Raw genomic sequence first — 17,301 nt, 5'->3', positions numbered from 1 at the left:
TCTAACAGAACTCTGCCTTCAGATCATAGAAAACATTTTCAAGAAACAAAGTTTTGCCACTTCTTACTCTCTAAAGCACTCAGTTATTCAGGTAGCTGAACTCAGAACTGTCAGCTGCTTCAGAGGACGACTGCTCCTCAGTTGAGGGGCAAGAGCTATCTGCGTACCCAGTGCTCCTGTGCGTAGGGCCTTGTCACTCTGGTTCTGTGTGCTGGTTAAGAGTCTAAAAACACACGAGCGTTGTAATGGCTTTGGTTGTAAAATATAATCATGTGTCCCGGGTTTGTAGTACACGTTTAGAGCCCTTCTGTTAAATAGACAGGGACTAATAGTGAAACAAGTAGCTATTAATGATTAAATTTGATCTGTAAAATCAGCCCCCCTTTTAAATTGAAATTTTACATTATATATGAGCAAATTTTCAAAGCCAACTTAGTCCCAATAAAATGTTTTGCACGTTAGAATTTTAGACTTTGGAAGCTGCTGTTTTGAATGTAAAATGAGATAAGATATTGGCACTAGTATTTCCTTCCAGAATTTTCTTTTACATGCCATGGAATTGTTGGCATATCTTACATACAAATTCATATTTAAAGAGCCAGAGAGTTCTAGTATCATGTTCTCTCTGTGATTATTTACTGAGTATCTTCCAACTGCTAAAATAGTTCCCAACTGCTCTTTGAATTTCTGTGTATATTTGTAGTTCTCTTAGGCATGACTAATATTTGCACTTTCAAGAAACTCAGATAAATATGTTATAGTCTTCACTTACTACTTTTGACTGACCACTGAGGAGCTTTTTCTATTTTCTTTATCCATTTGACAATTTTTATTTTATCAACCATTTGCAGAGTAACTTTGTAAAAAAAAAAAAAACTTGGTCTGGAAAGTAAACTCAGAAATGTTTGAGAACATCTGTGTTACTGCTGATCTGCAAAAGTTGGCAACACATTCTAAGATCCATCTCTTCTAAATATCTACTAAAGATGTTCCTCCCTGGCGGGCTCTCTGGGAGTGGCCGCTGCCTAAGCACACTGGCTGCTGGCTCCCATGAAGTAGGCACAGGTGGCTGACCTGGATGGTGTGCATGCCCACACACATGTATGTAGGTGTGTTCGTGTCTTACAGGTTATATGATGGGTTCTTGTGTTGGGAAGAAAGCTCTTGGTGCTGAGCTTCCTCGATGTAAAGGAGCAACAAAAAATTTTGATTTGCTTTCACTGCTTATCATTTGCCATAATTTATTTTGTACCTTAGTGTACTTTGCAATTTCCACACACTTCATTCTCGATTTCTTGTGTTTTCATTGTGTCATTTTGACTAACCAATTTAAATGTCCCAAATTATAAATGGAAAAGACTGATCTATTCTTCTAACCTAAATGCAAAGATCGGGTTGCATTTCTTGTCTAAGTTGGGAAATTAGCTAACTAAGGAGTAAATATTTAAACGTGTAGTGTAGGTAATGCACGTAAGTGTAGAATAGGACACATTGAAGTATGTTCTGCTGCTCAGGTATGTTTTAGAAATATTAATTCTTAGTGGAAAATCTTAATCCAGTCAACATTAATTAAGGTAAGTATAATTTATTTTTCTGATGCAAATATTAAATATACAATCTTTATTTCAGCCATATTTCCTCCAACTAAATAAGGCAGCAGCCTGGGTGTATCTAACAGACATAATTATTACACTATGTAATAATAGAAGTTATTAGATAAGGTATTTAATATCATGGTTGTGCGTTTTAGATTCTGAACCTGAGGCATATGACTTCTAAAGCTCTGTGTAGCATCCTCAATAGTTTGCTTACTTATAAATATCACCAGAAATTCTGTCTTATGTAGAAGAAGTCTAAAGTCTTATCCAAGGGTTTGGTTTTCTCACCAGATACACTGAAGTGATAATGAGGATTCATTCATTTGAACAGAAAAGTATAAGTAATCAAACTACTTAAAAATATCTCTTAAAAGTATGTTCAACTGGGGCTTTTACAAATATGCAGTATTAGATAAAATCACACACGGTATTTAGTCTTACATACGGAGATCATCCTGAAGCCTGACTGGGACATAACATATTCTTCTATTAATTCCATTTATCTCAAAGCTTTGAATTGAGTACTAGGTGTTTATTTCAGTAGTTTGAGTCAGTGAGCTCAAGTACAGTTACCAACCTCAGCAAAGTCTTCAGGCAGTTAGAGAGCTATTGGGTAATTTCTCAGATCCCTTGCATTGAGAATGAAATTAGCTCATGGCAGCCACTGTCACTAAACAGTGTTCCCTAAACTTCAGTGCAGACATCACCCTCATGATTTTACCAGACTTAAGTGCCACCAGTACTGTTTAAACTTTTTAAATCTACCATAAATGACTTCTAAAATTTTCTTAAGCAAAAACATCCATAAAATCATGTATCTGATATAGTAATTATAATTTTTCTGAAACATTAAATATATAACCATTAAAACTGTGTTAATGTTCCTCCACACACCACTGGTGACCTCACCCTTAGGGAAACTCTGGCTTGGACCTGTGAGACCCGCCTGGAGAAGCTCACTGTGTCTCCAGGCAGAGCCTCAGTTGGGTGTGGATAGTTGGGCCGGTGGGAGATGTGCGTGCTTTTTCTTGGAAGACTGGCTGCGGCTACTGCGTGAACCTCTGGAGGAAGTGTGTAAAAAATGTGTGCTATAGAATACGATTTTTCAAAAGATACTTCAAGACCATATTTAAACATTACCTTTTTTCTTGAATAGGAATTAATCAATTAGCCCAATCATTTCCTCCTTTGCTCTCTGGAAGACTTTTAAATTACGCTCGTAAGTGTGGCAGCCTACTGCTCTCTACACCTTATGAAAGGTTTATTTAAAGATTTTAACCTTTGTAATTTTGTAAAAACTTGCTGCTTTTGCCCTTTTGTCCCTTCAGCACACCCCGTCCCCCAATCATATATTTGTTCTAGCTACTTAATACCTGGAGAGGTAATAACAAAATTAACTCATGTATTGTCAGGTTTTCTGTTAAACATTTTATGTAAAATGATAAATGATTGATGACAAGTCTGTCTTCTTCCTTCCTTTTTTCCTTTCCTCATTCCTTTCTTGCTCACTCAAACCCTTCCTTCTAGTTCACAAGGGCAGTTCTAGTCCTGGCCTTCTTGATATCTAAAAATACGCAGAAATTGTGAATATTAAGTTAGATATACATCATTTATAATAAATAATTTACATAATTCTTTTCAATAATGTCAAGGAAGGCTGTACTAGAACATACTTACATTCTGAATGCTACCTGGAAATCCACCTCTTCCACTTCAAGCATAAAACTATTACATGTTGGGGGGAGCTACTATAAATAGAACATGCTTGTATTTTATAGTTACTTCAGGTACAATGCTTCCCCCCCAAAAACGAGCATTAATCCTGTCTTTTCAGTGCCCAGCATACCCTTTACCCCCGACCATGGGAGTTTCACAGACTGCTCCATGGGCAAAAACCAGGTTATAGGCTGGTCTGTGAGTTAAATCATGCAGGGACTGCTTTTTCTCACTTTTAAATACTCTAATTTAGTAGTTAGTTATTAAAATTATTAGTTATTGAAATACATGAAGAAAATTAGTTCCACTTGCATTGGAAGATTACAGGCTCCAGTACAAAAAAAGGTGGCCTTTTAGAATCAGTATCGACAAGGATTCTAGTGTCAGCTCTGCCGCGCTGGCTGTGTGACTGGCTGAATCACCCTTAGCCTTAGTTCACTCACTTACAAATGTAGATAAAAGTTAGTGTTAATAATTGCTAACATTTACTGTGCACTGCCTTTATTACACACACTATTAAGTATTTTATATGCAGTTGTTAACTTATTTAATCCTCACAACAAGCCCATTTCTGTTGTTAGCCATTTTACAGTTGAGGAATGAAAATTTAACTTGCTCAAGGTCAAACAACTAGAGCTAGATTTTGAATCCAAACCATCTGCATCTTAACTATACTGTATACTCTAAACTTTATACTCTATACGTTATGCTACATGCTCTTATTCTGTACTCTGTACACTGTACTCCATACTGTATGCTCTGTGCTCTGTGTTCTGTAGTCTGTACTCCGTACTCCATGCTCTGTGCTCTGTGCTGCCACATTTCTTTCACTGCCTTCCCATCCAGATTTGAGCTTTGGATAATCAAAATCAGCTTTATCAGAGGGAATGTATCCCAGAGTCTTTGTGTTCATGTTTATATGCATATAGATTATTAGCTATTTTTATTTTAAAATCAAACCACTTTCAGATCTTACAGCCATATGTGCATGCCATTACTCTGATCCGTCTATCACTAGCTCTTTAGAGGCTAAAAGGAAAGTTAGCCTCTCTGGGCCTCTGGAAAATAGAGAAGTTGGAGTCAGTTATCTGTAGTATTTCTTCTAGCTCTAAATTTTAATCTACAAATGTGAATATATAATTATTCATTTAAAGGTTTCCTTTATTTGAATCTGACAGTTAATGTCTAACACAAGTGTTGTATATGCATAGGTGTTACTGTGTCCAGCGTCTGTGTTGTATTTGCATGACGTAGAAATGCCGTATCACCTCGGGTGTGATTCCAAGTTCAGGTACTTGGAAAAGTGTGTTTGGTTCACTGATTACCTTTCTGTGCTCAAGAAAAGGTAAGCTTTCACCTTTGTTTTACCAGAGGTAGCTACCCCTGAATCTCCAAAGAATGTCCTGGAATCATCGATGGTGAATGGAGGTTTAACGTCACAGTCAAGAGAAAATGGGGCAGGTGCCGCACAGCAGGTGCCTGTGCAGCGGAAGAAACTCCTCAAAGCCCCAACTCTGGCCGAGCTGGACAGCTCTGACTCGGAGGTGAGGCCCCGCGGCCCCCCATGTCCCGATTCGGGGTCAGGAGGCGAGCGCCCTCCGACCGGTCCTCGTGTTGCTCCAGCTGTTACTTAATCTCTTCCCATTTTTCAGTCAATTAAAGTTAGGTTTAAAATTCATTCATTTAGCAGGAAATGAAACAGTGGATTACTTACTGTAATTTAATAAAGGCCAATACAGTGGCTGTAGTTTATAGAATAACTTGTGACATACATACGTAGTCTTAGATTACAGTGGGGTTAAAATAAGTCAACAGTTTTCAAACCTATATTTTCTTAAATATGTTTCCCTTTGTTTTGGGGAAGGAAAAAGAAAAACATCTTCATAGATTCTTCCCTCTCTAGAACACACACACACACATCCATACTGAAGCTTCTTTCTGTAATAGTAACACCAACAGACAAGTCCCCCAACACTGCGCCCATGCCCTGCAGATCCTTCCTGTTCCTGACGTGGGTGCTCCCAGATCTCTGCAAGCCTCTGTCTGCAGCGTCAGTATTGTATGTCTCCACTACCCGACTCTCAAAGTCAGCTTATATAAAATGAAATGATTTCCCAGCCCCCTGCCAAACCACGCCACACACAGCAGGCTTCTCGTCTCCTGTCTGCTGTCTCGGTTGCTGGCTCCATTCTCTCCTCATTCATCCAAGTTAGAACTTGAGGAGTTATTCTCTCATAACGCCCTCACCGGTCTCCACACCTCATCCAGCAATATCAGTAATAACAATTTTGCCACTAAATGTTTTTCAAACTTCAAGAATAGTAAAGAAGTATTCTTATTACTGCCCAATTCAGTGCATGCGCTCTCTCATCAGTCATATCTTATCTTCCTTCTTCCTAGCTTCCCTGATTCCATCTTGCAAATACCACCAGGGTCTTTGTCTTTGAAACCGTTTGAAGGCATCCTGCCACTTACAGGACTAAACTCCTGTCCCTGAAGAAGCTGCGTCAGAGCCTGTGCCATTTGGTGCCTGCAACATCACTCTGCCTCAGTTTACCCTTCAGCCCCACTGGGCCCCTTGCTCTTTCCTGCTCACTCCCTTGTTGCTCCGCTCTGTGCATCTGCGTGCAGCCTACACCCAGCTCCTCTCCGATTCCATAATAACCTTCTGATCCGTCTGTTGTGTTAGAGCACTTGACCCTTTGTAATATAATTGTCCATTTATTTCTCTCTCTCACCAAGTGCAAGCTCCCAGGAGGGAAGGTGCGGAATTCACCTTATATTCCCAGCTCCTAATCCCCAGCAGACACTCACGTATTTAAAGAAATTCATGCTAACCTGTGAGAACAACAGTTTAAATTAAAAGAAGATCTAGTGGTCAGCCACTAGAACTGTGATGATTGAAATGTAAATTATATTAAATAAATGTAAAACTCAGTTCATTGAGTTCTCACGTGTGGCTGGAGGTGACCAAGCTGGACGGTGCCGACCCCAGTGCCGCCCTCGCAGAGTCTGTTGGAAGCACCTGTGTCCGGTGCAGGAAGCGCGCCGTCCCCTGTGTCCAGGACCCCCTTCCTGTCCTTTCTTCGTCCTTCACTGCCCTGAGCTAGAATGCCCAGGCCATGAGGAGGGCAGTGGGCAGCCTCTGCAGTTGTCTTAGTTTTCCTCTTCGTGAAAATACTGTGCTGATGCCCTAAATCCAAATCTTGAGATGATTTGCTAGACACAGTTCTCTTAATCAGAGCGAGGCTGTGTTTGCGTGCCTGCCCATTAGTTAGAAAGGAGTGTGAAATACGGTGCTGAGAAGTGTTGAGCCTGGTCTTTGTCTGGCTGCTGGTCCAGGCCTGGGCAATCATGGCTCCCATGATTGGGAGTAAGGTGGGAACCTCTGATTTCTGGAACAGAGGGAATGGTCCTGGGCCAGGACTGGAGCAAGCACACCCCTCTGTCCTCTTCCCTTACAGCTGATGCTCTAAAGTACTAAGGAGGGGCAGGGCAAAGATGCTGAATGTGAGAATGCCTTACATTCCTTTTTTTTTTTTAAACTTCTGAATATAGAATTTTAAAACTTCTAAATATGTTCAAACTTTAAAATTTAGAAAACACAGATGAGCAGAAGCCTTTAATTTTAAACAGCTATATTTCAAACTTGGGCTTTGTGATAAAGTTTCAGTAGAGGTTTTTTTTTTTTGGTGCCTTCTCTGAGGCTCCGTAGAGTTTCTTTTGATGAAACTCGGCTTTAATTGTGGTAGATTAGTTGTGTTCATCCTAAAAAGCTTTCTTAACTTTAGCCTCTTTAAGATTATCTACCGACTGGTTAAAGCCAACTCAGAAAAATGTCTCTTGTAAAGCCTGATAATTAACCGATGTTTCTATAGACATGAACGAAGCACCTTGAGACTCAAGCCGGGTTTCCTTACAGTGTGAGTTAGTCAGGAACGTGCCGTGGGCTCTGGCTCTGCTTTGTGGACAGGACACGAAGACAGGTCCCTTTGTGTCTGCCACCACCATGTCCTCCATCTGAGGTCTCCTCCAGCTCCAGAATGTGGCAGTTCTGCCCATAAGTATGAAAGCGGAAAAGAGGCTGAGGAGTCCTGCCTTCTCTAAATTGATGGGTGGGTGTTCTTTTCCCCACCTTAATGAATTCCTGATGTCAGGGAATTCCTAAACCAAGACTGATTTATCTCTGGTCCTATTTGCTCACTTATAAAAATGGCTATAGATACTAAGACAGATACATCCCACATCACATTGCACAGTGTCTTCATTCACATTTTATAGTAACGTTTTTTCACACTTTTTTCTTTAACTCTTCTCCTATTTTTCCTTTTCGCCAACTTCTTTTTTTTCCAATGCCTCTCCATTTTTTCCACTCATATATTTACCAAATGCCTTCAGTAAGCAGTAAAGGGACAGCAGTGCGATAGGCTTTGTCCCCTTGCTCATAATCCAAATGGGAAATAAGCGTACACTGAGTCATTACACGTGTTTGGTGAGTGCTCGTGGCCTGCCAGGCACCTTTTGAGCCACCCGTGTGTGATGCCACCAGGGGGCCGGGGGCTGGAGAAGCCTCAAGGAGAGGGAGGACCTGGGCTGAGGAGTCAGGCGAGGAGAGCAGTGGGCAGAGGGCTTCCGCTGTTTGTGGCACGTGCCAGGCCACATCACAGCCGGTCTCCTGTTTCTCCCCTACTGGCGTGGACTTCCCCTGGGGGCGGAGGAGCGGACCGACCCCGCCTCTCTGACTTGTCTAAAGCATTCCTGGTGGAGGTTGCACAGGAACAAAGACTTAAGACTCAGGCCTGTAGTGGGAGGACAGTGGAGGCCAAATAACGAAGAAGCTCAGAAAAGGCTGGTCTTACTCTTTTCTTCCATCCCCTCAATTTTATCACCACTTCCCCATTTTTCCTCCTTCCCTCCCATTTACTTAGTGGCTTCCAAAATTTTTTTTAAGGACCAAAACTTTTTCTTCACATCAAAGCTGTAGAAGTACGAGGCGGGTCAGCTAGAAATGGAGGTGGGGCTAGGCCCTTCCCTCCGCTCCCTACCCCACCACCTCCCCATCTTCATGCCTTTTCCATTCTCAGAGGAAGTGTCCCCTAGGAAGTCCCAGCACGCCTGACACTGAGCTCGTCCCGCTGTGGACAGGGCACCGTACTCACTCCTGGAGGAAGTGCTGCTGTGCACGATCACACGTCTCCTGCTGGCCTTGCAGTCTCTCCACCGGAGGTTTTTCCCTCAGGTTTAAGAAATACCTTCCAGGGGAATTCTCTGGTGGTCCAGTGGTTAGGACTGCAGGCTCTCACTGCCAAGGGCCTGGGTTCAATCCCTGGTTGGGGAACTAAGATCCTACAAGCCATGCGGCGTGGCCAAAAACAAAAATAAAAACAGACCAAAAAAACCCTTCCAGCCACCAGAATACCGACTGTATGGTGAACTCTTTCATACATGATCTCATTTAATTTTCTCTTCCACAGAGACTTCATGCTAAGAGGTAACTGCCACCATTCCAGGGTAGCAGCTCTGCTCACCTCTGCAGACATATTTCATTTGATTCCATTGTGCACCAGAAAGTTCCTGTTGCCCCTTGCTGTCTTGGAGGTTAACTTAAACTTGGGCCCAAATTATCACAAAGAACAGGTTCCTGTCTAAATATTCCCCATTGAGTAGTGAATTTCCCTGTAAAGAGTCAATATATTATTATGTCAGATATTCTTATGAAATGGAATATTAATGGATTATTTACTTTATCAACATAAACTCAGCTGCTTTATTTAGAAAGAAAAACTCCTTAATCCTGTTCAGAGCCATGAGATGATGACTTGCCCTCAGTCTTCTTAATGCCCTGCGTCCTTTGTTCCATCAAGGAAATGCATTTTCTTCCTTTCTGTGAAGGGAGACCTCCAGTTGCAGAACCAGTAAAGGGATTTTTTTTTCTCTTAGATTTACCCAGCAGCTTTGTGCGTTTAAATTATAATAGTTAAATAATCAGCATTAACTACAAGCTTGAATTGATGTCTTTAAAAGTTTCTAGTTGTGAAACTGGGCTATTGGTAGTGACCCAGAGACCTTATAACCTGCTTGAGGCCGTAGGAATAGGTTATCTAATCTGCCATTTTGCCAGAACTGGAACTAACCCATGTTTTTTACTTAACAAAATATTATGAGCATTTTCCCATCTGATTAATCCTTTTTCAACATGATGCCAAATATCTGTGTGGTATTCTATCATAATAATTTGCCATATTATATTTAACCAGTTCCCTGTTTTTGAACATTTAAGCTGTTTCCAGTTTTCTGTTATTATAAATAACAATAATATTGTGAACATCCTTATGATACATTTTTGCTTTGAATTATTTTTCAGGATATTTCTAGAAGAATGTTTGCTAGGTGAAAGAATGTACATATTTATAGCTTTTGATACATATTGCCAAGTTCCTTAAAGAAAGCTCTAATATCTACTTTTTATTGAGCCAACTCTATGTTATACTTTAGGTATTATAAATTGATCAGACCCTAGAAGTAGCTATGATCCTTATATAAAAGATAAGGAAACAGACACAGAGAAAGGTGTTGTCTTTGAACTAAGATTGTTAAAGAGTAAATTATAGAGACGGATTTGAAACCCAAGTCTAACTCCAAAATCTGCATATCTCATAAACTTTCTAGTATTCCAACTAGCAGTATATGAGAATGCTTGAATTTAAAATAACTTAAACTGGAAAGGGGCTTAGAAATCTTGTTCAACGTCATTACTTTTCAGTGAGAAAACTGAGCCCCTAGTAGAGATAGAGACCAACTTTAAAAAGTCAGACAAATTTTCAGTAGCAGAATCCCTGCTAAACCAGACCTCCCAACACCAGATCTTTTTCCATCACTTTTTTTTTCTCTTCCTAAAACTCTAAACCTCAGTGTTTCTTGCTTATCTTTAATAACCTCTGCTAGCCTATCCCAAGTAGCATTTTAGAAGTCAAGATAAGCTTTGATTGGAGCTATATCAAAGCTTTCAGTAGGAAAGCTAAGCAAAGGAGCTGTATCTGTGCCTTCACTGGGATTCTTTTCAGGAAGAGGGAGATTTTCCTTCCTGTTAAGTGAGTTAGGTGCCCAGGCTGGCATCTGAGACGATTCTGGCGGCCTTCAGTGACAGCACCACCCTGGGAGCAAAGCTGCGGGACTTCTGACAGTGATCTCATTGCATCCAGGACCTGATTTAAGAGTCACTGGTCAGGACATAGAACTAGAAAAGGCCTAACTTAGTGTCAGAGACTAGTAACTTGGATCAGACAATACAAATAAGCAAATTTCAGAAACCAGACCAGGCCGTAGAAAAGACTAATGTTAAGAGATGTCAGAGACCCACTGAAACACCTCAGCCAGGCAGAAAGTGTTTAGTCAATGGGAGTGGACATGACAGGGACACCACACGCCCCCTGGTTCCTTTCTGGGCGTCTCCGTGACTCCTCCGGGGCAGGAACTAATCCTGGTGAAGATTAGTTTTCTTTCTTTCTTCCTTTCTCTCTTTCTTTCTTCCGTTCTCTCTTTCTTTCTATAAAGTAAATACTTTATAGTTGATGTATAATATTATACGTTACAGGTGTAAAATACAGTAACTGACAATTTTTAAAGGTTATCCTCCATTTATACTCATTAAAAAATATTGGCTATATTCCCCGCGTTGTACAATATATACTTGTAGCTTATTTTATTTTATTTTTAAATTTTATTTATTTATTTATTTGGCTGCATTGGGTCTTCATTGCTGTGCGCGGGCTTTCTCTAGTTGCGGCAAGCAGGGGCTACTCTTCATTGCGTTGCGCAGGCGTCTCATTGTGGTGGCTTGTCTTGTTGCGGAGCACAGGCTCTAGGTGTGCAGGCTTCAGTAGTTGTGGCATGCGGGCTCAGTAGTTGTGGCACACGGGCTTAGTTGCTCCATGGCATGTGGGATCTTCCTGGACCAGGGCTTGAACCCGAGTCCCCTGCATTGGCAGGCGGATTCTTAACCACTGCGCCACCAGGGAAGCCCTTGTAGCTTATTTTATACATAGTAGTTTGTACCTCTTAATCCCCTACCCCTCTATTGCCCCTCCCCCACTGCCTCTCACCACTGGTAATCACTAGTTTGTTCTCTATATCTGTGAGTCTGCTTCTTTTTTGTTATATTCACTAGTTTGTCGTATTTTTTAGATCCCACATATAATTGAGATCATACAGTATTTGCCTTTCTCTGACTTATTTCACTCAGCACAGTGCCCTCCAAATCCATCCATGCTGCTGCAAATGGCATAATTTTATTCTTTTTCATGGCTGAGTAATATTCCATTGTATGTATATGTGTGTTTGTGTGCGTGTGTGTATATATATATACCACATCTTCTTTAGCCACTCATCTATTGGTGGACAGTTAGGTTGCTTCCATATCTTGGCTACTGTAAATAATACTGCTGTGAACATTGGAGTCCATGTATCTTTCTGAATTAGTGTTTTTGTTTTTTTCAGATACATACCCAGGAGTGGAATTGCTGGGTTATATGATAGTTCTATTTTTAGTTTATTGAGAAATCACCATACTGTTTTTCACAGTGGCTAGACCAATTTACATTCTTGTCAATAGAGTACCAGGGTTCCCTTTTCTCCACATCCTCTCCAGCATTTATTTGTGGGTTTTTTTTTGTTTTTTGATGATAGCGATTCTGACATCAAAATGACAGGTGTGAGGTGATAGCTCATTGTGGTTTTGATTTGCACTTCCCTGATGATTAGCAGTGTTGAGCATCTTTTCACATGCCTGTTGGCCACCTGCATTTCCTGTTTGAAAAAATGTCTGTTCAGTTCTTCTGCCTATTTTTTTTTTTAATTTATTTTTATTGAAGTATAGTTGCGCTGCCCATTTTTTAATCTGTTTTTTTTTTTGATGTTTAATTGTATGAACTGTTTATATATGTTGGATATTAACCCCTTATCAGTCATGCCATTTGCAAATATTTTCTCCCCTTTAGTAGGTTGTCTTTTCATTTTGTCAGTGGTTTCCTTTGATGTGCAAAAGGAAGTTTAAGTTTAATTAGGTCCCATTTGTTTATTTTTGCTTTTACTTCCTGTTTTAAGAGACGGATCCAAAAAAATATTGCTATGATTTACGTCAAAGACTGTTCTGCCTATGTTTTCCTCTGCATTTAGGTCTTTAATCCAGTTTGAGTTTATTTTTTTAATGGTAGGATTAGTTTTCAAGTAGTCTGAAAGTGGGTGCAGCTGCCTGAGGTGGGCATGCAGGGCCAGAGGACCAACCACAGCTTCTGGGAGCAAATCCCAAGAGGCCCTGAGCCACACCCCATCCCCGCAATGGCCCTGTCTCCCGCACTGACCTGCATCCGCCCTGCCTGCCCAGGACAGGCTCTTGGCTGTTCTCAGTGGGAGGATTTCAGACCAGTAAGTAGTGGGGTGCAAGGCATGGACACGTCTCAGACTTATGTGAAATTAGGCTGTAAAAATGATTCTAGGGAAGGTTGGCTGAAATATGTGCGATGGGGATGGTTTCTGCTGTTTGTTTCTAGCTCCCACCTCATAACTACTGGAAAGTCCTGGTATGACTCCTTTTTTCTTTCTCTATGAGATACTCTTAGCTTTTATTTCCTTTTTGACCTTCCATAAGCAGAAGGGGATTATGCTAGTTCTTGCTGGCTTTTCTGGAGACTTGTGTGACCTCCAGCGCGTCTGGGGTGAGGCTTTGCTTACGTTGCCTGGCTTGTTCTTGGTGGTGAGTATCAAGAATGCAGAGGTTGCTGCTCAGACTGGCTTTGTTTGGACTTTGTGGTTTACAAGGCTTTCTTCTTCTCTTGTTCCTTGGCCAGATCCTTCGTAGTGAGGCGTGTTCAAAACTAATGCTTTCAGCAGTAGGTTTTAGGTAAAGCCAGTTTTTAGTGAATGGCTAATTCTTAAAGTCACCTTAACTAAGTAGGTCAGAGAGAATTTTCACTATTTGTTTCACATAGTCATAGATTAATATATTAACCTAACTTTCTTGTATATTTAAAAATATTTAGCAGTTTTCTATACATATTATGGAAATAAGTTGTCTTCTAGTTAATGTATATCCCCTGTCACGTAGTAAATAGTAAATTTTTCATGAATAAATATTATACTTTATTTTGGTATAGTCTAAAACAAATTAAGAAGGTCTCTTCTCACTGGTAATAGGAATTTAAACTTTATTTGGCACAATGCAGACATTTTTCTAGATTCATATGATATTTCATGAAATATTTTTCATTCATTCAGCAAATATTTATTCATTACTTAGTAAGTGATGGATTTGGTACTAGGTAACAACGATGAACAAGATACACCACATCTATCCTTGTGGGGTTCCAAGTCTATTACTTTTATAAATGTGTTAAATACTCCACTAATGATAATATTAATCACCATTTCTTGTGTGCTAGGTAATGTGGTAAGCATTTTAAATGTGTTCTCAGATCTGTCCTTGCAGTGACCTATGGAAATTATGAAACTAAGATAAGAAACTTGCTCAGTGTCACATCTCTCTAATGAGGGACAAAGCCAGGGCACAACCCAGACATGTCTAATTTTAGATCCCTTCTAGCTTGTCTCCAACTTGCCTTGAAGCTTTGACATTAAAATTTGGTGCCTCATGTTAAATATTTATGAGTGAACATTATTAATTAGCATGAGATCTCTCTCTCTCTCTCTCTCTCTCTCTCTCTCTCTCTCTCTCTCTCTGTCTGCCTGTGCCATTCTCAGGAAGAAACTCTGCCCAGGTCAGCCAGCAGCAGTGCATCTCCCTCCTTCCTTGAAGCTCCCTTTCTGGAGGCTGTGTCCACAAGGAAGAGTGAGTATTTGTAGTACAAAGAACTAGTGTCAGATGCCTTAAAAAACATACTTGACCTAAAAAAGGGAATCCCAAAGTGCCTTGTTGTCATTTGGGGTAACTAGTTAATTAAAGAACTAACCTTGGCATTTCACTAGTCAGGAAGAGAAATATTGTTATTTTCCTAGAATGACATCATAAGGTAGGGCTAAACTGGCAATTGGGTTTCAGATTCTCACCTTATAACAGATCAGTCACCTTTGGGCTTACAGATAATAGTTGTAGGGAATAGGTCAACTGTCTGTATGTATTTTTTAGATTAATTACCTCCTTATCTAAATTTAAGCCAGAAGCTCTGAATAATCACACTTGTTATCATCCCCCCTACACACACAGACACACACACACACACACACACACACACATCGTTACCCACGTACATGTGTAGATAGTAAAAAACACCTTTATAACTCTTCAGGCAATACAGAATCTAAAGTTAAGTGATTTAAAAAAATACTATTGGTAATCTTTTCATTTATAAGATCAATATAAAGGATTAAAAATTATATATTACAGGGGAGGATTCTGGGAAGATGGCAGAGTAGGAGGCACCGGAATTTGTCTTTCCACTTAGACAATAATTGTAGTGGTAGAATCTGTCTGATGTAATTATTTTTGGAACTCTGGAGTCTGTTGAATGCCTAAAACTTCCAGGGTTAATTTCAGTAGATTTCAGCTCGTAGCACAGTGGCAGCTACTCATCCCCCACCCCCAGCCACATGACAGGCAGCTGTGTGCTGTTCTTAGAGCAGCTTGCAGGAGCCAGGGTGGACAAAAAGGACCCTGTCCTCCAAATATTGGGGATCTGTCCTCTGATTGCTGATTACTGCTTCTGATTTCAAAGGTGCAAAGAGGCAGGCAGCCATTGTTGCACTGTTGCTAGCTTCACCCCCTCCCCTCTAGCTGAAGTCATCTCCAGGGGATTTAAAGGGCTGGTGCCTTTCCCCCACCCCTTCATTTTTCATGTTTCCCCTTTCAAGAGTGAAAAGCCTAGAACATTCAAAAACAATGGCATATGCATATGGGAGAATTAGAAAGTGACTATGAATGCCCAGGGAATGGCTCATAAAAGACCTGAGGAAATGTTAAGTTTACACCTCAGGCTGATCTTCAGAGATCAGCCTTCAACAGTAAGAAAAACAATAAACAAAAACAATAACAAAACCCAACAAACCCTGGGGAAGGGGAAAATCTGACTTTCAGAGTTACCACATTGATAAATTCAAATGTTCAGTGTTCAACAAAAAATCACAAGGAATATAAAGAAACAGGAAAGTATGGCTCATTCAGAAGAACAAAATAACAGAAACAGGTCCCAGAAAAAGACCTGATGACAGATATACTAGACAAAGACATTAAAACAACAATTTAAAAGATGCTCAAAGAAATAAAGGAAGATGTGAAGAAAGTTGAAAAAAACAATGTGTGAACAAAATGGAAATATCAATAGAGAGAAAACCTAGAAAGAAACAAAAAAGAAATTCTGGGGCTGAAAAGTACAATAACTGATATGAAAAATTCACTAGACGCATTCAAAGACAGATTTGAGTAGGCAAAAGAAAGAATTAGCAAGTGGAAATGATCAAGACTGAAGAATAGAAAGAAAAAAGATTGAAAAAAGCAGAGACTAAGGGACCTGTGGAACACCATCAAATGGACCAACATATGCGTGTGGGAGTCCCAGGAGCAAAGGAGAAAGAAAGGGGCAGAATATTTGCAGAAATAATGGCTAAAACTTCCTAAGTTTGATGAAAGACATGAATATAAATATCCAAGAAGCTCAACTGAGGTGAAGTCAAGAGACCCACACCAAGACACATTACAGGTATCCCCTGCTTTTCAAAAGTTCACCTTATGTCCCTTCACTTTTACAAAAGACCTACATTGGTACCTGTTTTCACTAACTGAAAGAAATCAGCAGAGGATTTTTGCTTTTACCAAAAAAAAAGCTGAAAAGCAAAAATAGTGTTCAGGGCTTCCCTGGTGGCACAGTGGTTAAGAATCCACCTGCCAATGCAGGGGACACGGCTTCGAGCCCTGGTCCAGGAAGATCCCACATGCCGCAGAGCAGATAAGCCCGTGCGCCACAACTACTGAGCCTGCGCTCTAGAGCCCACATGCCACAACTTCTGAAGCTCACGTGCCTAGAGCCTGTGCTCTGCAACAAGAGAAGCCACTGCAGTGAGAAGCCTGTGCACCACAACCAAGAGTAGCCCCTGCTCACTGCAACTAGAGAAAGCCTGCGTGCATCAACGAAGACCCAATGCAGCCAAAAATAAAAATAAATAAAATAAATAAATTTAAATCTCCAGCCCAATTTTCTAAAAAAAAAAAAAAATAGTGTTCAGCCTTTGCATCAGGCCACCATAACTTTGAACTGTGTCTGTGAGCATCTGTGCTTTACCTTGATTTATTTTGTGCATTCGTTAGCAAGAGGTGTCCTAAGGTATTTGCTTCTTTGCTTTATACCATTTCAGTTTATGAAAGGATTCATAGGAATACTCTTTCAGATAGTGGGGGAAACCCGTATATTCAAAATTTCAAAAGACAAAGAATCTTGAAAGCAGCAAGAGAGAAGAGTGTCATCACACACACGGGATCCTCAGTAAGATTTTCAGCAGACTTCTCATCAGAAACTTTGGAGGCCAGTAGACCCTGGGCCACTATATTCTAAGTGCTAAAAGAAAAAAGTCATTAACCGAGAATCCTGTATCTGGCAAAACTGTCCTTCAAGAGTGAGGGAGAAATCAAGACATTCTCGTATAAACAAAAGCTGAGGGAACTCAAGACCATTAGACCTTCCCTTCAAGAAATGCTCAACAGAGTCCTGTAGGGTGATATGATAGGACACTAGACAGTAACTCAAAGCCATATGGAGAAATGAAGATCTCAATAAAGATAAATAGATGGGCAATTATGAAAGCTAATATTATTATAACAATGGTTTGTAACTGTATTTTTGTTTTCTGCATGATTTAACAAACTAATACATTTAAAGAAAAAAAGAACTATTAGTATAAAAGCTAGTTTTACTGTAACTTTGGTTTGTAATTCCAAATCTTGTTTTCTATATAATTTGAGAGACTTAAGCATTTAAAAGAATTA

At 40.2% G+C, this 17,301-nt stretch overlaps 1 protein-coding gene across 12 annotated transcripts in view; it reads left to right on the top strand.

Moving 5' to 3' along the window:
• The window catches only part of SPIRE1 (spire type actin nucleation factor 1), a 210,893-nt gene that overhangs the window by 178,471 nt on the left and 15,121 nt on the right, over window positions 1–17,301 (top strand). For all 12 annotated transcript variants that reach the window (XM_061170319.1, XM_061170314.1, XM_061170312.1 and 9 more), the window contains 2 exons: window positions 4,686–4,858; window positions 14,070–14,157. In XM_061170319.1, the coding sequence (XP_061026302.1) occupies window positions 4,686–4,858; window positions 14,070–14,157 (261 nt within the window). The remainder of the gene's footprint in view (window positions 1–4,685; window positions 4,859–14,069; window positions 14,158–17,301) is intronic.

Source organism: Eubalaena glacialis, chromosome 15, assembly GCF_028564815.1.
Source record: "Eubalaena glacialis isolate mEubGla1 chromosome 15, mEubGla1.1.hap2.+ XY, whole genome shotgun sequence".
NCBI classification, from domain to species: domain Eukaryota; kingdom Metazoa; phylum Chordata; class Mammalia; order Artiodactyla; family Balaenidae; genus Eubalaena; species Eubalaena glacialis.
Note: the sequence above shows the minus strand (reverse complement) of the source record. Positions and strands in the feature narration are given on the sequence as shown.